At 46.9% G+C, this 22018-nt stretch overlaps 1 protein-coding gene across 3 annotated transcripts in view; it reads left to right on the top strand.

The window, feature by feature from the left end:
- DAPK2 (death associated protein kinase 2) overlaps positions 1-22018 on the top strand; it is a 113762-nt gene that overhangs the window by 55296 nt on the left and 36448 nt on the right. For all 3 annotated transcript variants that reach the window (XM_012758680.3, XM_012758678.3, XM_012758676.3), the window contains exons 3-4: positions 3979-4200; positions 14146-14284. In XM_012758680.3, coding sequence (XP_012614134.1) covers positions 3979-4200; positions 14146-14284 — 361 coding nt within the window. The remainder of the gene's footprint in view (positions 1-3978; positions 4201-14145; positions 14285-22018) is intronic.

Genomic DNA, 22018 nt, shown 5'->3' with positions numbered 1-22018 from the left:
GAAACCGAGGCTCAGGGTGATGCAGTTTGCTAAAGGCAGCAGAGCTGGAAAGAGAACCTGGATCTTTTGACTCTAAATTCTAAATTCTTTTGACTCTAAATTCTGAACTTGGGTATAGGAGATCAGAAACAGTTTGGTTGCTAAAGCGTTGAGGGAAAGGATCTTATTCATGGGAATTGGGAATGGCCTGGCTAGAGGATGGATTAATGGGAAGAGGTGGGAGATGGGGGTGGTGCAGCCAGGCAGAGGAGTGGGGAGGTGGCACTAGCTCCAGACAGGCTGTTGCTGTGGAATCTGAGTGTGGGCCCTCCGGGATCAGGCTGATCTGATGCCTGTGGACTATAGATTGGAACTGCTCCAGCCTTTGAGACACATGGGCTAAAGGTTCCATTCCCCTACCTGTTGGGCTGCACCTGGGCTGGCCTTAATGGGAAGTTTCTAAGCATTATCGCTGCACTGTGGCCATGAAAACTTGCAGGGTAATTCGAGAGGTATCTCGACACATTGTTCTCCAGGGTGGGAGGAGGAACTGCAGTGACCTTTGTGGGGAAGCAGGAGGAGGAACCCCGTCTCCATGTCCCTCTGCCTCGGAACACTTCCCCTTTGATACCACTCACCTCACACAGCATCTTGTCCCTGGGTCGGGTCCCTGCATTCTGTGCAGCGCTGCCTTATCTCCACCTTGATAAACTGGTGACTTTGGGGCAGATCACACTCTTCATGGACACTTCAGAGTCATCTGAGAAAGAGAATGAGTCAGACCCACTCTATTCATAGACCCTACAAAACCTTTAGCAGCTGGCCCCGGGAAGGTGGCAGAACAAGTCCGGCTGGCCGTTGGCTTCCCACAGAGGGTGGGTGGGCAGGCAGTGGTCCACCTTGTTGCAGGCCGTGAGGGTGCCTTGGCTTTTGAGAATTTAAAACCCAATAATAAAATTGAATAAAAATCAGCCTGCTTTTTATTATCACCACGTGCCAGTAATTCTAAACAATGTCAGTGATAAAATAAACCCTCCCTTCTGTGGTGGGCCCCTCTCCTCACTTCTACGGTTCACTAGTGCTGGTTAGTTACCTCGACAGTCTCACTGAAGCTGGAGTCAGTAGACATGACTCTGTGTCCTAGCCCTGCTACCTGGCCCAACTACCGGGACACTTAACTTCTCTAAGCCTCAGGGTGTTTAATCTGTAAAATGGAACTAAGAGATTCGTGTATAGCCAGGGATGAGAACCACTGCTTTAGGATTAAAAGAGTTGGCTAATTGCTTGGAACAGAGACGTTCTCACCTCTGGCTGTGCACTGGAATCACTGGAGTCTTTTACAATTAAACTGATTTCCTGGTTGCAGGTTCCAGACCATTTTTTGAGTCAGTGACTCGTGTCTCTGGGTGCTTCTTGCTCAGCCTTCACGTGATCCATTTATTGGTACTGACCATGAGCCAACCCTGCAAATATTCCCAGTCTATGCAGTTCTCTAGCAGGGAATCCTGATTCCTGTTTCGCAGATGAAGAAACCAAGGCTCAGAATAGGTAGCGGCTTGCCCCAGGTGACAGCATAAGTCCCCAAGGCCAGGCCTTTTTGACCTTGAAGCCTGGGGCCTGGGCCTAGCAGAGTGTGTTCTTCACTCTTCTGGAAACAGCCCAAGGAGAGGGGAGACCAGCTAGGGCCTTGGCTCTGCCTGAGGCCCCCACGCAGGTTGAGGAGAGAAGAGAGGTGTGATGAGTGGTGTTGCCTGGTATTTGGCTCTGTCTCAGTCACCGGCTCCCAAAATACTTCCCTTTGGAGGGGGAAGCTGCCTGCCCATGAGGCCTGCCCCTGTCACCTCTCATTGCCACGACACTCTTTACAAAGAGAAAACTCAGGCAGGAAAAGCAAACACTCATTTGCCTTTTGAGAGTTTGAGAAAATTTTCAGGCATGTGATATGGGAAAAAAAAAAACAAACAGCTTAATTTCCCTCATAATATAAAGGGGAAGCTATGTCAAGGTGACCTGAAACGTTCAGCTCTGCTTTATTAAAAAACCCCTTTTGCCCCTTCACAAGCCAACACGGTGCGGGGCTGGGAGCTGGGGCATTTGGGTGCCAAGCCGAGCCCTGCACCGCCGCCTGTGTACTCTGTAAACTGAAACGCATCGCTTAAAATCCTTAAGCTTGGCTTTCCCTGTCGGAACTCAGGGCTGCTGCGTAAAGGTCACAGATACTCTGAGATGCCAGGTGCTGGGGACCGCAGTCCCCGGAGGTGTCTGTCAGAAAGAGAGGACCCTGGTGCTGAGACTCGCAGCCGCCTGGGCCTGGAAGCTTTGTCAAGTGTTTGCTGGCACCCACTAAGGGACCCGATGTCCCCGAGGCCCTAAGTGGCTCCAAGTGGCCATCTGTGTTAGAGATTCCACTGAATGTGTTCACTCTGGCTTTGAGAGGCCTGGCTTCACTCCACCTGCGTCAGTCCCTAATGTGTGGACAGCTCAGAGCCAATATTTGGGGCCTTCATAGCTGTAACTTTAGAGTTAGTGGATAATATAATATAAATGTGGCTCCACAAAGCCTTCCCTGCCCAGCCCAGCCCCGAGGACTTATCCATTTGTGCCCGTTGTCTGTGCCTTTGGTCCCTGTCCCTTGCTGCCTGGCACGGAGCAGATGCTCAGTGTTGAGTGAAGGGAGGATGAGGGGATGGAGAGAGACTTGAATTTGTGTTTGGTGACATCTCTAAAGTGGTTGCCATAGAATGGATTAAAGCATTGGCATACCTATTCTGTGCTTGCTCAATTTGACTTTGTCGTTGTTATTGCTACCCAGGCTATTTTGAAGACTGTCTTGAGGATTATTCTAATAATGGAGTGGTCCAGATACAATGCTATTTTCTGAGGTTGGGGCAAATATTCTGAGGTTGGGGAAAAACATTTCATTATATGTGACTTCTACCCCAGAGCCGCTAAGAGAGTGTGTCCTAAATCTGGAGTCTGGTGGACCCTTATTAAGCCATTAAGCTGAACCCTAAAACTTTCTGAGTTGCCCCAAGCAGTGGGCATTTTGGGTGGCAAGAAAGCATGGGGCAGTGATGGGCAATGGCGGAAAGGGACTGGGAGGATGCCCAGGAGGGACAGCCGCTGGGAAGGCTCCAGGGACTTTGGTCTGCTCCTGCTGATTTCTGGAAGTGAGAAGGAGAAGCAGAAGGCTGCTGCCCTTCCCCGTGGGGTGGGCTGCCCTTGGAGCACACAGGGAAGCTGGCTCAGAGCTGCTTGCTGCTCCAGCATGGACACCATTTCACAGTTGCTGTCTCGGTCCCTGGGGTGAAGGAGTTCCAGGCCCAGCCCTAGGTGCTAGCACCTGAAGGGGACTATGCATGCTCTGGACTCCTTAAACTCTCTCAGAGGCTTTGTGGACAGGGGGCTGTCTGGCTTTGAGGCTTGGCTTTGCCATTAACTCTGTGATTACCTCAGGCAAGCCACTCAGCATCTCCTTGTGCCTCAGTTTCCTAATTTTACAACTCTATAGTCATGCTAGCCCTCTCACTGTGATGGTCTCCCACTCTGAGAGCTTTGTTTGGCTGACTTTGTTAGGCTGTCTCCCCTCTGACCCCCACCCAAACCAGGATCCCCACCAACCCGGTCTGTGTATAGACATTGCGATTTCATGTGGTAGATACCAGACTTGGGTTCTAACTGAGGCTCTGCAATGGCAAAGTTGTGTCATCCTGATCAATGACCTTTCGGGGCCTCAGTATTCCCCTCTGTACACTGGGAATAACAATAATAACACTGATTCCTAGTAAAAGGTTCAGGATTCATATGAACAGAGGGGAAGCCCAGTACCTGCCCTGTCTCAGTCACAGATTGTCAGCCACGTGGGGACGCTGTCTGGTGGATGATCTGTCCTGTCCTGGCAGAGTGACTCTGAATTAGTGTGGCCCAGTAGTTGACAGTGGTGTCACTTTCCCGACGGCCACTATGATGTCCTGATCATGTGGGTCTGTGTCCCCGCAGCGGCCAGTTTGCCATCGTGAAGAAGTGCAGGGAGAAGAGCACGGGACTGGAGTATGCAGCCAAGTTCATCAAGAAGCGGCAGAGCCGGGCGAGCCGGCGAGGCGTGAGCCGGGAGGAGATCGAGCGGGAGGTGAGCATCCTGCGGCAGGTGCTGCACCCCAACGTCATCACGCTGCACGACGTCTACGAGAACCGCACCGACGTGGTGCTCATCCTGGAGCTGTGAGTGAAGTGCTGGGGCCGTGGGGGGGCCGCCGGGGTGGGTGGGGTGGTGGAAGCTCCAGCCGCAGGCCCCGGGGGGCAGCGGCAACCTGGGCTAAGCTCAGCGGGAGGAGATCAAGTCAGGTAAAGTCAATTTCCCTCTGCCTCAGTTACCCCCAGCCTCCTCCTGAAACTAGGCCACAGGAGGGCTGAGCTTGCCTAGTAGCAGGGGCAGAGGGTGATGGTCCGAGTCTGGCTTTTGTTGGGCCCTGGGGAGCAAAGGGAAGAAATGACTGCACTGGGGTCATTTCCTGGCTGGAGGAGCCTGTGGGAGGGTGAGAGGGGCAGAGGGTGGGGAGGGAAGCAGGGAGGCCGTCAGGGAGGGATCTCATCTATGAGGAGGGCAAGAACAGATGTCCTCCAGGCTCTGTGAAGCTCTTCTCCAGCCCTTTCCTGGGGGAAAATCCACTGCTTTTGTGCTGTGTTTGATGCCTTTATTATTATAGCTCTTATTTAGGGAGCCCTACCATCAGCCAAGCATTTGCTAAGTGCTTTATATTTGTCGTCTTGTTCAATCCTTATAGTGACTATGATGAGGGAAATGTCTTACTAACATGGAGAGGTTATTTTGCATTCACTGTGCCAAATGCTATTGCCTTACCTAATCCTCATAACAATGCTGTCACACAGAGGCTCCTATCATCCCCGTTTTACAGACAGGAGCACTAAGCCAGGTCACTTGCAAGACCCTATAGCCAGGAAGTGGTGGGGCCCAACTTGAGTCCACATGGCTGGTGCAGACACCTGTGAGCATGAGGCGGATGGCCTTATGCTGGCCTAGGAGAGGACTTCTCAATGCTTAGTGGGATTTGGACAGACAACACCAAGACTCTGAGGGTGGGCTGGCCACCCTGGTGTACTCCTGGAGGCAACTCCATGGAACAAGGAGGTAGGGCTCTGGCAAACAATAAGGTTTGAGTCGGTTTGTGGCACAAGACATAGTGGCTGTGTCCAGTCCAGAGCAACACCCCATGTTAAGAATGTTCTGAGCCTCACAAGCATGTGTGCATCTGCCAGTTAGCAGGGGAATGGTGGTGTCTGTCTCAGCAGTCCCTGATTTTGTGCCTTTGGGCAAGTCATCTCAACTCTCTGAGCTTCAGGTCTCATCTGTAAACCAGGCAGCCATCCTTAACTTGCCTACAGATTGGGTGGACCACCAGACATTTGAAATCATTCTAATTTGAGAACAACTCTGTTGTTGGCAGGATATAGATTTAAGTAGCAGATGGGCAATTGCATGCTCTTGCATTTGATTCTTAAATTATCCATTTCAATGTTTAAATGTATGGAATTGCTCGTGCTTTCCCCTTCTCTAGCTGCTAATGTCTTCCATGTTTCTCCCGTGGACCTCCTGGCCAGTTGGACTAGTTGGTGCACGCACCTGCCTCACCCAGACAAGGGCCGGGCGCAGTGGCTCACACCTGTAATCCCAGCACTCTGGGAGGCTGAGGCAGGAAGATTTCTTGAGGTCAGGAGTTCAAGACCAGCCTGAGAAAGAGTAAGATTCCATCTCTACCAAAAATAGAAAAAATTAGCTGGACGTGGTGGTGCGTTCCTGTAGTCCCAGCTACTCAGGAGGTTGAGGCAGGAGGATTGCTTGAGCCCAGGAGTTTGAGGTTGCAGTGAGCTGTGATGATGCCATTGTACTCTACCCAGGGTGCCAGAGTGAGACTATCTCAAGAAAAAAAAAACAAACAGAAGCCAGTTAGAGTCCCCCAGGTGTGGGCAGCCCAAGGTGTGCCATGCTCCAAGATGAAGGGTTAGCAGTTGGCATCCTGATTCCCAACAGAGAGTGACAACCATACCTTACTGGGAAGGCCAGGCCACTTTATCAAAAGTTTATTACAAAAAAAAAAAAAAAACTTTCAGGAATTAAAAAGATACTACATTCATGATCCTACAACTCAAATATTTATATTTTTTATATTTTTCTGTGGTTCCCTTCAATCTTTATTTGTATACAATCATTGTGCTTGTATAATTTCCTGCTCTACGTTTTTTTCCAGTTAACATAATTCCATAAATTGCCTTTTCTCTTTCAACTGACTGTACCCTCTTTCTTTGAACTATATACCAGTGTTTCCCTATTGTTGGACATTTGGTTTTTATTTCCTAGCTTTTGACCTTTACAAATTATATTGATGAAACAACTTTCCTCCTGTGATTTCCCCCTTTTATTTTGAATTAATTCTTTCAGTTAAATCCCTAGGATGTAGCTAAAGTCTGCAGGAGTGGGATGATTAGGTCAAAGGCTGCATTGTTGGGACTTTGATGTCCTCACTTTCTCAGGAGGGTGTTGGGTAACCAGTACGACTGCAGCTCAGGACTGTTCCTGTTTGCCTGCAGCCTTGCCGCCCCTGGGTCATCGGCTATAAAATGTTTTTCATTATTTATTGATGTTTATAGTTATAAATTGATACTTTCTTGTTTTAATTGGCACTTCTTTAATTGCTGGGGAAATTACCTGTTTCTCCTTGTTTGTAGAAGCCCGGGAGTTGGGGAATGGGCTGTCCTTGAGATGTCCCTGTTTCTCCCAGCAGGCTCGCAGTCAGCCAATAGTTATGTGCCATCTTCTAGTGAGCTCAGGTGCACCGTGCATAACATCAGCTGTCACACCGGTGCCCCCGTGAACTTGCCTGGGCTGCTGTGCTTGTTGAGTTTTGTTTGTTCACAGTTTCTGTCTCTGCCTTGACTTCCACGCTGTCTCATTGCTCTCAGGGTGCTTGTCTCTGGAATGCTAAGGATTTGTGAGATTAGAAAAGATCCAAGCTTGCTAAGACTGTGCGTAACCACGTGTGGCCAGGGGCTGAGAAGGAGGACCTTTCAGGAGAGGAGTTCATGGACTTTGTGCTTGGACTTGGTGACTCCTGTTGGGCTGAGCAGGAGTCTTTGGCCTCCTGATCCTCACTGTGCCCTGATAGGAAAGTGGGTTTGCCCCGTAGTTGAACATGATACTCGTGTCCATCTCCTTAGTTGAAATGTGCTCAGTTGCAGGTTTTACAGATAAGTCTACCCTGATCCCACTGCCTCTCTCAGCAACTGTTATCTGTTGCGGGGCTTCCTCTTGCTTTCTGCTAAAGTGCCCAGCACTAGGAGGACATGCCCAGCCCTGGTTTAAGTTCTCTTCAGCTGTTATTATCCCATCTGTGACCTCCTTAGAAGCAGCTGCCTCTGGTCATGGCCTTTGAAGGCAGGGTTGGGAAGGATTTAGTTGTCCATATAAATTGACTTCTGTATGGTATAAAGAATATATTCAAAATCTCAGTAGATTAACTCATGATACATGTGGAGCTTGCCTTGAAAAATGTACTTCTCCCCTTTGAGGGTTGGGCAGGCCTCCTGTCGCTGGCCCCTGACCACTCTGGGGCCTCCTCGACTCCAAGCCTGTGGAAAGCGATACCCTGGCGGTTGCATACCAGAGAAAGGCCTGGCAGAGTGCTGCAGGGTGGCGGCGACGCTTCCCAGCTGTGAATTGAGTCCAGCTTCCTGGGGCCCAGCAGCTCTGGCAGAGTCCTTCCCCTATTGCCACCTACGCAGTTCATTTGCGCACACATTCCCGGAAGAGTCTGAAAAGCATTTCCAGCAGGCAGACCAACCTGCAGGGAGGAAGGGGGCAAAGGTCAGATTAGCAGGAAGGAGACAATCCTGGGAATATGAGAGAAGAGAGGAGACCAGACTCTGAGGTTCTGCTTTTCATCTTGAAGCTAAAGAGATTTAGGATGTGAGAGGAAAGAACTGGGAAGGAGATGGGGCATGACTCCAGAGCAGAGGTCTTACAGCTGAGAAGCCCTTGCTAGAAACTGTTAGGGGGGGGGAAAGAAATAAAAGCCAGGCTCCTTGACTGGGCTGTGAAAAGAGGTGACTGAGCATTGATGTGAATGTCCCCAGCCTGGTGGTGTCTAGGGCTTGGACTGTTACCCCAGGCAGGTCAACAGCCTCCCACCTTTCTGAGTCCCTGGGGAGAGTCTGAGGGCCACAGTGGCTGTTCCTTCTTTATCCCAAGGAGACTATGCTTCACCAGCTCTGTCACCCAGGCTGGAGTGCAGTGGCGTCATGTAGCTCACTGCAACCTCAAACTCCTGGGCTTAAGTGATTCTCCTGCCTCAGTCTCCCAAGTAACTGGGACTACAGGTGTGCCCCACCATGCCTGCATAAATTTTTCTTTTTTTCTTTTTCTTTTTTTTTTTTTTTTTTGTAGAGAAGGAGTCTTGTTCTTGCTTGCTCAGGCTGATGTCAAACTCCTGCCCTTGAACAATCCTTCTGTCTCAACCTCGCAGAATGCTGGGATTACAGGAATGAGCCACCATCCCCGGCCATGTTGATATTTTTAATGTTTTATTTCCTTCTTTTATTCACCATACTTCTATTGAACATCTTTCTCACACCAGGTGCTGTGGAATCAGACATAATCTAGCTGGGTAGAGAGAGGCCGATAGTGAAGCCCAGGGTGGTAAGGGCCTGGACGCAGCTGAGCAGGGGTGTCAGAGGGCTGCCCAGTGCCTGGGTGGCTTGGAGGCTTTCCTTTTTGCATCAGCAACTCAGGCTTTGTAACATGGTGAGAGGGACATGTGATACACTGGGGCTGAGCCCTCTGGGTCTAAATCCTGGTTCTGCCACTTACTAGCTGTGTGACCTTGGATAAGCCACTTGTTTTCTTTTCTTTTTTTTTTTTTTGAGACAGGGTCTTACTCTGTTGCCCTGGCTAGAGTGCTGTGGCGTCAGCCTAGCTCACAGCAACCTCAAACTCCTGGGCTCAAGCAATCCTTCTGCCTCAGCCTCCGGAGTAGCTGGGACTATAGGCATGCGCCACCATGCCCGGCTAATTTTTTCTATATATTTTTAGTTGGCCAATTAATTTCTTTGTATTTTTAGTAGAGACAGGGTTGTTCTTGCTCAGGCTGGTTTCAAACTCCTGACCTTGAGCGATCCTCCTGCCTCAGCCTCCCAGAGTGATAAGATTACAGGCGTGAACCACCGTGCCCGGCCGCAACTTGTTTTCTTGAGGCCTCAGTTTCCTCATCTGACAAATGGGGACAGAGGTTCCATTTACCCCTCAGGGCCGATGTGAGGCTCAGGTGATGGCATGTTTGAGAAAGCACATTGCACTGGTGGTAAACTTCAGATAAACTCTAAATCAATCTCTCTTCCACTGCTGCCCCCGCTGACAATGATGTGGTGTGTGGATTTATGTCACAGGCGTTATCAGAGATCCCACAGCACTTATCCCAACATTGCATCAAGATTCCTCCCACTCCCACCTCCACCCCTGAAGGTGGCAATGAGACCATATTTTTCCCCCACTCCTGTTTCACAAGAAGAAAAGTTGAGCCCTGGTACTCTCACATGCCCCACCCCAAAGTGAAGGTTGAGTCTTGATTGTGGAAGGATCGGGGTGACTGTCCTGGCCCTTTGACCCCAGTCTGCAGAGTAGACTCAGGGTTACTCCTTCAGCAGCTGGGAGGATGTGCCAGGTTCCAGCACCTGTCCCAGGTAGGAGTGAGGTACAGGATGACCTCACTCATGAGATACTGAGAAACTGATACACCAGCCTCACCCCCAACACCCCAGCAGCCCTCTGAGGCCACAGCCAGCTCACTGTGGGGGCACTGTAGCTCTAGCAGACGGTACAAACAAATGTGCCATCTTATTTCACTCTCCTTACCCTTTCACCTTCCTCTCTTTCTCTGTTTTTTGATGGAATTTGTAAGTTGGAAAAACTAGGTTATTTGTCCCATCGATGATCTTACAGTTTGCATTAGACTTAATTCTTTCCTCATGGTATCATTTAACTTGTTCCTCTATCCCGTGTTTCTTGTAAACTGATAAATTAGATCTAGAGGAGATACCCTTCTTATTGGTGCTTTCTGATAGAAATGTACATATGAACCACATATATAATTTTAAATTTTCTAGTAGCCATATTGAATAAGTAGAAAGAAATAGGTGAATTAATTTTAATAATATTTCATTTAACTCAACATATACAATAGATCAGTTTAACATGTCAGTATAAAAATTATTAGTGAGATATTTTACATTCTTTTTTTTCATACTAAGTCTTCAAAATCCAGTGTGAATTTTACACTTCTCAACTCATATGCAGTGCAACGGTTAAATTGAAATGCAATCCTATAAAAACAATAAAGTTGTGTTTCATGGGAAATATTTTACACCACTTTAGTTTTTAAATTAGAATTAATTAAAATTAAATAAAATTTAAAATTGAGTTCCTCAGTCACACCAGTCCTATTTCAAGTGCTTAGAAATCACATGTGACTAGTGGCTACTGTATTGGACAGCATATATATATATATATTTATATAACATTTTCATCACTGCAGAAAGTTCTGTTGATAGTGCTACACAAGAGGCTTAAGCAGATTTAGGTGTAATTTTTTAGGTCACAATAAGTCAGAAGTGTTGCTGTGTACTTCCTATCGCACCACATCATATCCAGTTCTACTTTTCATGACGCTAAGATTATTGAGTGGGTCTAGGTGTGTTTCTAGGCATTTTCACAGAAAGGAGGAAACGATATTGATGCTGTTTATTTAGGATGGACTAGGTGACAGGGAAGTGATTCCCAAAGCTGGGATAGAGCCATTCTGGCCATTTAAGAATCATCTGAGGATACTCAGTATTATATAGTAGTTAGGAGTCATTCTGCTTGGGTTTGAATCCTGACTGTGCTACTTACTAGCCGTGTGACTGTGAGCAAGTCACTTAACCTTTTCGAGCCTCTGTTTCTTTAACTGTCAAATAGGAAAATAATAATCCTTAGCTCAGAGAGTATTATGATAATTAAATGAGTGAGCTTAAAGCATGTAACATAGAGTAAGTGTTCAGTGAGTAGTAATTACTATTATTATGTTGTTGTTATTGCAAAGGATATAGGTTCTAAGGCCTCTCTAGTAGAGAATCTAATTTGTTAAGGTTGATGGTGGGACCTGGGAACCTGCATTGTAAACAGGTTCTCTAAATGATCCCAAGATCCTGGATTCCTTGGCCCAGATCTCTTCCTGAGATTTTTTTTTCCCTGCGGTGACCTTTGGCTCTGTCCCAGCCCCAGAGAAGCACATGCTGCCAGGATACCCCAGCATCTGTCAGAGGATAAACAAGCCCAGGAGCGTTGCCAGATTTAACAAGTAAAAATCTACTTTATCTAGCAACTCTAAATCCCAGGGGAGATTCTTTTTGCCTTGAGGGTCTCCATTCTTGTCCACATCAACCATACCGTTCAAGAGTGTGGAGTGTGAAAAAAGTAGTATTCTAGAGTTTTTAGAGATTAATATAATTAGTGGGGTCTTATGTTTAAATTAGGACCATGACTAGATTCTCTTGAGCCTATGAACAGTCCATCTTTTGTAAAATTAAAGAAAAGGTGCTTTAGGGCCATCTTGTCCAGGATGCTCATTTTGCAGGAGAGGAAACCAAGGCCTGCTTGAAGACAGGAAGTGAGTTGTCCAAGGTCAGTGGCAGGGCTGGAATGGAACCTGAGTCTCCAGTTTCTGGCCTAGCATTTGTTCCTCTTTATCATCAATCTTAGTCCATTTATACTATAGCATTCTGTCCCTGGCCCCCCGAATTCATGTCTTTCTCAAATGTAAAATACATTCATTCCATCCCAATAGCTCCAAAAACCTTAACTCATTCCAGCACCAACTCTAAAGTTTAAAGTCCAAAGTCTCATCTAAAATATCTAAATCAGATATGGGTGAGACTCAAAGTTTGACTGGTTCTGAAGCAAATTGCTCTCTAGTTGTGAACATGTGATATCAAATGGGTTACATGCTTCCAAATTGCAATGGTGGGACAGGCATAGGATAGACATTCCCATTCCAAAAGGAAGAAGTAGGAAAGAAGAAAGGAGTGACAGGTCCCAAGCTAGTTCAAAACCTTATGTCTCAGAATAATCTTTGGCTTAATTGCTCTGCCCTCCAGGCCCACTTGGTTGAAGTTGCCTGCCTGTAACTCTCCCAGGCTGAAATTGCTCTCTAGTGCTTCTACTGGTCTGGAGTCTCAAGGCAACCCCACCCCCATTGGCTCTGCTGGCCATTGCCCTAGAGCTGGAAATCCAGAGGGAGGCAGACACACACCCACCACCTTTGCTTGGCACAGAGCATGCTACAGCATTGCCCTCGGGGAGCCGCACCTGGTGTGGCTAAGGGATGTGGCAACAAAGTTTGGGGAGCGGAGCCTACAAGGTAAGGCAGCACTGGGCAGTGGAGGCTCCTCCTTTGATATCATTCTGCCCCCAAGGCCCTGGCCTGTGGATCTGTGATGAGAGGGGCCTCCCCCTTACCTTCCATAATCTCTGAAATGACTTCAGGGTCATTCTAACAATCTGGAACAATAGGTCCTGGCTTCTGTTTAGGTGGCTGACTAATTTCCCTATTGTCTTGATGAATAGCACCTGGCTTCCTTTGAGATGGCCAATCATACTAATCTCCTTGCCAAACAGTGCTTGATCATTCATACCTTTGTTCTCTCCCAAACAGATTCTCTCATTTGTTCTGATATGAACAGGCTCAACATTTTTCAAGCTTTTAAGTTTTTATTCCCTTTTGATTAACAATTCCATCTTTAAATCATTTCTCTCTTTTTGTAGTTCACTATAAGCAGTCAAGAGAAATCAGGCCATTCCTTCAGTGCTTTGCTTAGACACTTCCTCAGCCAAATATCCAATTTTATTGCTCACAATTTATTGCTTCCACAAAACACTTAGGACACAAACACAATTCAGCCAAGTTCTCTGTTACTTTATAAAAAGGAAGGCCTTTCTTCCATTGCCCAATAACAGACATTCCTCGTTTCCATCTGAGACCTCATCAGAATGGCTTTTACCATCCACATTGCTACTAATATTCTTTTTATGCCCACATGAGTATTCTCTAAGAAGACTGAGACATCTCCTCATCTTCTGAGCCCTCACCAGAATCACCCTTAATGGTTCATTCATGGCAATGCAGCTTTTTCTTACCTGTTCCTCCAAACTTTTCCAGCCTCTACTTCTTAGCCAGTTCCAAAGCTGCTTCCACATTTTTAGATGTTTGTTATAGTAGCACTCCACTCTTGGTATCAATTTCTTCTCTTAGTCCATTCAGGCTGTTATATAACAAAATACTATAAACTTGGTAGCTGACAAACAGTAGACATTTATTTCTCACAGTACTGGAGGTTGGGAAGTCCAAGATCAAGGTGCTAGTAGAGTCAGTGTCTGGTGAGAGCTCACTTGCTCATGGATGGCTGTCTTCTCACTGTAACTTCACGTGATAGAAAGGGCGAATGAGCCCTCTGGGGGTCACTCTTTCTTTTTCTTTTTTTTAAATATTTTTAATTAATTTAAATTTTATGTATTCTTTTTTTTTCTTTTTTCTCCCTAGTTCTCCTGATAAGAGCAGATGGGGTCACTCTTATAAGGACAATAATCCCATTCGTGAGGGTGCTGTATCTTCATGACCTAATCACTTTTCCAAAAGCCCCACCTGCTAATACCATCACCTTGGGGGGTAGGATTTCAAAATATGAATTTTTGGGGAGCACAAACATTCAGACCATTGCATCATCTCACAGTGCTTGTTTCTGTCCTCTGCCATCTTGGGCAGGGAGAGGGCAACATCAGGGTAACCAGGAGGTGGGCCTGGAGTGTAAGTAGTGGCCCTTCCGGCAACACCCTCAGGGCGATTCCTGCCCTTGGGATCCAACAGAAAGAACACCCCACATAGAAGCAAAGTCAGTTCCTGCTGTTGGCTGGATAAAGCCTATGACATGAGTGAGGGGGATTCTGCCATACGGGGTCCCCCGGGCAGGGGTGGAGGGCTTGTCAGGTTCAGGGGTCGCACCATCAGCTGGCCTCCTGACACACAAGGCTGACTGAGCCTGGGCCCTCCCGCTGGTGTCTTACAGAGTGTCTGGAGGAGAGCTCTTCGATTTCCTGGCCCAGAAGGAGTCACTGAGTGAGGAGGAAGCCACCAGCTTCATTAAGCAGATCCTGGATGGGGTGAACTACCTTCACACAAAGAAAATTGCTCACTTTGATCTCAAGGTCAGTAAGAGGAGAGAGGGAAAAGAACCAGAGTTTAGGAAGGAGGGGCCCAGTCCCCCCACCCAGTGTCATTGCCACGGGGCCCCCAGCGCCCACTCAGCCCTCCTCCTTTGTCTTTCAATTGAAAACCCTGAGCTCCTGGGAAAGAAATGATGCCATGGAACGTGTCCACCTCTCTCCAGTTTCAGTTTGTGTCTTAGTTTTTTCACACATGGGGCCTGACTACAAGAAGCTTCTTAATCAGACTGCAGTACTGTAGCTCTTTCAGGGAGCTGGTTGGGCATAATTTTCAAATAAGTCGATCAGTGACAGGAAGCTTGAAACCAAACATATTTCACAGACTGAATTTTCAGTAATGAAGAGTAAGTCCTGGACAGAACTAGGAGCGTTTAGAGGCCTGCTGAGGTTGGCTTGTTCTCCAGACCCAGCATTCCTTGGCCAGAGCCTATACATTTTGGAGCCCAGGGACCGCTGGCTGCCCTCCTCTGCCCTGCCCCAGACTGTGGCCATAAAACTGCTTCTAGGGCCACTGATCATTTGTGGTAATGGGTATTCAGGGCCGAGAAAAGTTTACTGTGACCCCACAGCAAGCATGTGGTCAAAGTAGAAGGATCAATTCCCTTAGTAACAGAGCTCAGTTGCAAAGGATGGTGAGCCTTACAGACACCTACAGCATAAAGGTCCCCTGACTCATGATCAAACCCATGACCTGTTTTCCAGGGAGGAGACCCATTTATTTTTCTATCCAGAATTCCCTATGGTCTTTCAAGCACTGTGCTGGGTGCCTGGGTATTGCTGCAGATGCAAAATCCACTGAGGGCCTATCTGGGCTTGGTTCCTCTTTTCCAGAGAATTTAGTGTAGGAGATAGAAGAGAAGGACCAACAACTCTCAGTGCCGATAGAGGAAAGCACAGGGGCTGGGGAGCCAGAGGGAGACTAGGGTATCAGAGAGGGCTTCCTGGAAGAGGTGGTATTGAGTTGAGTTCTGAACGAGTGGCAGGCGGGAGCAGAGGGGAATGGCCTTCTATGGAAGAGAGGCCATCATTGTAGGGTCACAGAACGGAGCAGTGCATTCAGGAAGTACGGGCATAGGGAGTCTGTGCTGAGTGACTGGGAATGATGCCAGGAGGAGTGCAGGAGGCAGACACAGGGCATGAGCACTAAGCCAAGGAGGCTGCACTTTACCCTGAGAGATACGGAGGCCAGGCAAGCAGCAAGGTGTTGGGAGCAAGGGTGTGTTTCAAAATGATCCCTCTGGCTGGGAGGATAGTCTGGGGACAGCCGGAAGGCTGGGGGCCCAGCTAGGAGGATAACGCAGTAATCTGGGTGACGTGTTAGTTAGATGTGGAGATGCAGAGGGCAGAGCCCAGATGACACCCAAATTCTGGCTTGGACCTTTGGCCCAGAGAGAGTATGATGTGCCAGTAGTCCCACACATAGGTCCCTGCCCCAGCTCGTACTCCACTGTGAGTCCCCTTAGCATGATCCCCTCCTCCTTATGCCATTTGTCTTAGCATTTCTAATCCTATTTGTAATACCTCCAACAGAAGACCCTTGCGGAGTCTTCACCAAGGAGGGTGAGGCCTGGGCAGGCCTTTGGACCTAAGGGTAGTAATACACCAAGCAGGAAACGGTCTGTCTGGATTGCACCTGCGTCTCCTTCCTGGTACTGCTATGGATAATTAACTTGTTTTCTTGTGTCTTTGCTGGCTCGAGGATACCAGCCTCAAAATGAGCTCCTTTGTCTTTTCCCTGGTAGGTCTGGCAGAGGTAGGAGGAGTTGGTGGAGCCCGCAGGCCCCGATGGCTATAGCAGGTTCAGGAGTTTTTATTTGTTTCCATGGCAGCTCGCTGTGCTAAGGGGAGCCCTGACTTGGCCTTAGACACACAGGGGTTTGATCCTTACTCTACGGTGTATCAGAGTACACCCGAACCTCAGTTTTCCAGCTTCGATACGAAAATAACACCTAACTGGCAGAGCTGTTGTAAGGCTTAGAGAGAGGAAGCATTAAGTGCTGAATATGGAATAGGTGCTCTGTAATAGTAGCTGTTGTTATTATTTCCCTTCCCAGAACAGAGGAAAAGAAAACACAACTCTTGTTACAGTGTTTTGGGTCCTGATAGACCAGGAAAAGAAACCCTGGCAGTGCAATTCTAAATTGCCCGGCAGTGAGCTAAGGTTGGTTGCTAGGTGGGACTGCTGGTGGGGGCTTGTCTCTAGTTCCTGGGCTCAGTCTGGACATTTTCCATGACCTGGGGACAGTCTGGGTTTCCCCTGGATGCATGTGGGGTGGGGATTCTGCAAACCCCTACCACAGTCACTATTTGCAGAGCTGTGAGGACTCTGAGCTCTCAGACTCCCCCACGCGTGGGGCCCTTGGCCCAGGCCCAGCTGGGCCACTTCAGGCCATGATGAGTAGCTGGAACTCAGAGGGATGACCTCAGGATTGGGTAGGCACCTCCTGGAGCCAGAACGTGGGTCTGTGTGCCCCCTGGATGGAACTTTCTGCCAGCTGGTAGTTTAGAGGAAGCTTCTAGGTTCCGTGTTGTTTCCTACCACACAAAATCCACATTTTTCTTCCTGATTTTCATTCTCCACGAGGGACCTTTGCTTTCCTCTCCTGCTTGTATTCTGTTACTCCTTGTCAAACAAGCCAGGCAAGGAACTTGCTGCCCCAGGAGCACAGCCACCATGTGGTCTCCACACCCCTACTCATAACCTGCTTTCCACCGTCACCTTCCAGCTTAAAGGAGCAGGTGAAAGAGGAAGGTCACTCTCTGGCTTGCCTTTGGAATGCGAATGAGCTCTCCTCAAGCTGCTATTCGATAAGCTCCTCCTATGTTCAGCCATTGTGCTTGGGACAGCCAGGCTCTGTTCCTGCTCACTGCGTGTCCCCTGCCTTGTTGCAGAGAGCAGACAAATGGGCAAATTAACGCAAGATAAGCAGTCTTGGTAAAAACAGATCATGACATGCTCTTGTCCAAAGATCTGTGATGGATCTTTATTCGCCTTAGGGGAAGTGAACCCATTCTCAGCATGGCATTCAGGCCTTTCTTGCACCGCCTTACGCCAGTTTCTGGCTGCATCCACCCTTCCCTACTCTAAAAAAGTAGCCCCAAGCAACAAAACGACAGATGCGTTTTCTGGCCTCTCTCCTCCTCTGTTCATCCTGTTCCCATCCAGGCTACTGCTCTCTTCCTTTTTCTGCTCACAGACTTCCTGCTCATCCTTAGAGGCCCAGCAGAAACCCCATTTCTTCTGGGAAGCCTTTGCCATCCCTGCCATCTCCCAAAAGCATAGCTAAGAACTAACCTGCCTCTCTGCTTCTGTTGCCCTTTGTACGAACTGCTGAGAGCATTCCTCACTGAGTCACTTTGTGCTGCACAGTGCCTGACACATGGGGAATCACTCAGTGTTGAATGAATGAGTGAATGAATGAATGAATGAATAATTGAAAGAATGGATGCTTTAGTGAAGACCAAACACATGGATGCCTAAGGCCCTTTCATGTCTTACCTGGAAAATGCAAACGAGGTTGCAGGCAGATTTTAATTCATTAATGTGAACAATTATTGAGGGCCTACTCTACACCATGGGGGAGAGTGACAAACATCAACATGCTGTGGGACCGGCCTTCCAGGGACCCACCATCTCCTGGGAGATGGGCACAGTGATACTCGGTGGGGACACCATCTGAAATAAAAGCTAACCAGTTCTCACCAACAAATGCTCATGTCCAAGGGATGAGCTCTCCGCCTCAGCAGAGTGGCGACCATCCCGGTGTGTGTTGTACACTCACCGCAGAAAGACCTGCTGATGTGGGAGGTGGAGGTGGTGGGGAGGATGAAACTGCCCTGTATTGACTTAGAGGGCAGCAACCCTGGGGCTGCCTGTCCCCTAGTACTGGGTAGGACTGGACCTCCCTTCAGACGTGCCTTCCCCAGGATGGGTCACCCGGAAATGGGCTCAGTACCTCCCAGGAGCCTCACCCTGCTGCATGATCCCAACATAAAGGCCTTACAGAGGGCAGTTTTGTGTGTTCTTGTTTATTTTGGATTTGGAAGTTTCCCCTCTGAGTATGGGTGTGTCCTTCCCCACACTCCTGAGCCTTATCCAGCTTGAGAACCCAGAAGTGGAAGATGGTCCTTAAGTCTGAAGGTATTTTAAGCCAAGAAACAAGCCGTGACAATTGATTAAAATTGTGTGCAAGCCAGGAACCCAGAACTCCGAGGGGGCTTTCACTTTATATAAATAGTGTTAAGAGGGGTGAATTCCTTCCTGAGAAAGATACTCCCCAAATCCAAATTCCTCTGTGCCCTAAATCATCCTTTGAGCTCTTCTTATGTTCATGGTATGATGTGGTCTGTTGGTCAAGTTTTCGTAAGAAATATAGTGATTAATACTTTAAATGTACAGGGACTTGCTGGAATACAGCATGCTTTCACATCTGTCTTCTCATTTGATCCTCATTGAAGTACAAGGTATTGAGATTTTTATGGACAAAGCAATTGAGATTCAGAGTGGTTAAGTAACTTGTCCAAGATCACACAGGTATTAAATGATAGGGCTGGTACTTGAACTTTGGCAGTGAGGAAACACTAAGCACCAGATTTTATTCTACCAGATTCTGGATTCACAGTCTAGATTTCTTACTTCTGGCTAAACACGAGGCTAATTGAAAGATCAGTACCGTGCCATAAATTTATTCTTTACACAGTTAATTTCTCATCTGGTTACACTGTTTTTTCTTTCTGATAATTGTGGTTTCTTTCTAATAAGATATCCCTCATACTTAAAAATTAATTTGTATTTTATTAATAGCTATGGAATATGCATGTGTTTGGAAGTAGAACTTAAGAATGAAGCTCTTTCCATAGTAAAACCTGGGGCATGGAGTGGAGATGAGATTTGGCAGAGATTCAGCTGGCCAGATGGGTTAGGGTGAGACTGTAAAGGTTCAGGGCCAGACCAAAGAGTTTCTGTAGGCAGTCACAGCTAAATATGTTTTTTTTCCCCTCAAAACTATTTATTGGGAAAAAATTTCAGAACATTTGAAGAAATTAGAAGAATAAAATGGGCACTATTACACTTTCCCCCTACATTCAACATTTGGCCACATTTGATTTACCTCTTTCTCTCCTTAAAAATGAAAAAAAAAATACAAAAACCATCTCTATCTATCTCTATCTCTATCTATCTATCTATCTATCTATCTATCTATCTATCTATCTATCTATCTATCTATCTATCTATCATCAGTATATATGTATTGCCCAAGATTAAGTTCAATCTCCTACTGACTCATGGTACTATTATTACACTTAAGAAAATTAATAATAATTTATGGGAGACCTTTAGTTGGTGGAGAAACATGATATAATTTCTGATTTCATAAGAAAATTCTCCTGGCAAGAGAGAAGATGGTTGATAGAGAGTAAGCTAGTTGGTGGCTATACTAATGATGTGGGGGAAAGATCAATCAACGATACCCCATAAACTTTAAAAAAAAATGTTGATAATCTTTTATGCTGTTATAAAAAGCATATAGAAATATATAAAGAAGTTATCCACAGAGTTTCCAAAAAAACATTATTAACATTTTGTGTATTTTCTCCAGCTTTTTATGAACAGGTAATGGTGCACACACACGTATGTGTATGTTTGTGTTTTAAGGTTCTGATAACTATACTACTTTCAGCCAGGTATGGTGGCTCATGCCTATAATTCTAGCACTCTGAGAGGCCAAGGCAGGAGAATCACTGGAGGTCAGGAATTCAAGACCAGCCTAAGCAAGACAGAGACCCTGTCTCTACCAAAAATAGAAAAATTAACCAGGTGTGGCAATGTACGCCTACAGTCCCAGCTACTCAGGAGGCTGAGGCAGGAGGATCACTTGAGCCCATGAGTTTGAGGTTGCAGTGAGCTATGATAGTGCCACTGCAGTCTACCCAGAGTGACAGAGTGAGACTTAAAAAAAAAACAACCAAAAAAAAAAACTATACTATTTTAATACTTTCACGAAACGATTTCTCCCTGCTTTTCACTTTACATTCAACCCAAGCAGCACACATTTACTTCAAACTATTTTTATTTTCTTTAGAAGCTTTTATTCATATCTTTCCTGATTTTCCTTACTTTCTTGGTGCACTCTGAGGGATGGACCCTGTTTCGTATTCCTTATTCTCAAGGATTAGCTTGCGCCCCAGCCTTGGAGTACACCCATGGGCCCCGTGCATCTCAGCCCCCTGGCCCAGACTGTGAGCCTGGGGCCCTAGAAATACATGCAAGCTGCCTCATCAAGTACTGCAAGGCCCCCGCCTAGGGTAACCTGGAGGAGAAATGAACTGAGGACACTGAACTCCTGAATGTTTGAAGGAAAGATAACAAAACGTGGCAAAAATTAAACTGTGGAGAGCAACTATTAAAAGAGTTGAAATATAGATGCTTTGTAATGGCATTAAACCAACCAGCTGATTCAGCAGGAGGCCACATGGTGTAGTGGAAAGGGGAGAGGAGTGGGGGTTGAGCCTGCATTTGAGTCCCATCTCTGCTGTATGATGTTGGGAAGGTCATGTCACTGGCCTTTCCCTGGCCTTAAAGTGGGGGTAATACTGCCGCCTCTTCCTGCCCCACAGGAGTGGAGTGAGGGACCAGGGATATATCAGTGTTACAAAAGGGCCCTGAAAACTCCAAAGCTCTTTACAATTGTTGGTGATGAATTTCAAGCTAGCCTCCCTATTGGCCCACATTTATCCCTGTTTCTCTCTTGCCTCCTCAGAAAGGGAGGTGGGCATGGAACTATCCAAAGGAGGAATAAGGGGGCATTTTCCAGCCAGTAGGCTGGGCAGATTTCCGGGATGGCAGGACACTGTGGAATTCCCAGGGTCTCAAAACCCAGGTTGATATGGGTTGGACTAATTATCATGATCCCCATTTTTCAAATAGGAAAACTAAAAAATGCAATACCTTATCACTCTCTTGTCCTTATTTTCTTCCCCACCATGGTTAGGTGCTCAAAGGCCTCTTGCCGCTCCCCACTATCCACTGCCCCCCACACTGAACTCCTGCCCAGACCTGATCTCCACTGAAGCACCATGTGTTCAAACAGTGCCTGTTAAGTTCCATTCACAGCCCCTCCATGAGCCCTGCCATTGCAGCTGATCTCAGCAGGGATGAAGGAATCTAATTCTGGAAGCAGCTTAGAAGTAGAAAGAGCAGGTATCTTGACACTCAGCAGACCTCGGCTCAAACCCACCTCTACCACTTATTAGTTGTGTGGCCTTGAATAAGTTACTTAGCTTCTTTGTTCCTCAGTTTCCTCATCAGAAAACTCAGACAGTAACCTACTTTACTGAGGTTCTGTGCAGTGGTATTCTGGTAACAGCAAGATCTCTGGGGGAAAAAAATTATGTACATACACTCATTACTCGTATGCACACACACAAATATACGCACGTAAATGTAAAATTTTACTGATACAAAGGTTTGTAGTGCAATCTACAAATGATAAAATATATATAATACTTTTTCTTGTAAATTTCATATAGCCATTTCATTCTCATAGTACACTTTCCTTGATTCCTGCCAAACTCTTGTATCTGCAGCCAACTATGGCTGCAGCTAACAAATGAGTGTGGTTCTGACAAGAATGTTGGTTGATACTTTTGTTTACATTAACAAGTAAGGTGAAAATGAAACAATGAAAACATGTGTTGGCCCTTGTTCAATGACAT

This window comes from Microcebus murinus, chromosome 6 (genome assembly GCF_040939455.1).
Source record: "Microcebus murinus isolate Inina chromosome 6, M.murinus_Inina_mat1.0, whole genome shotgun sequence".
NCBI lineage: Eukaryota > Metazoa > Chordata > Mammalia > Primates > Cheirogaleidae > Microcebus > Microcebus murinus.
This window is presented reverse-complemented; position numbering and strand designations above follow the sequence as displayed.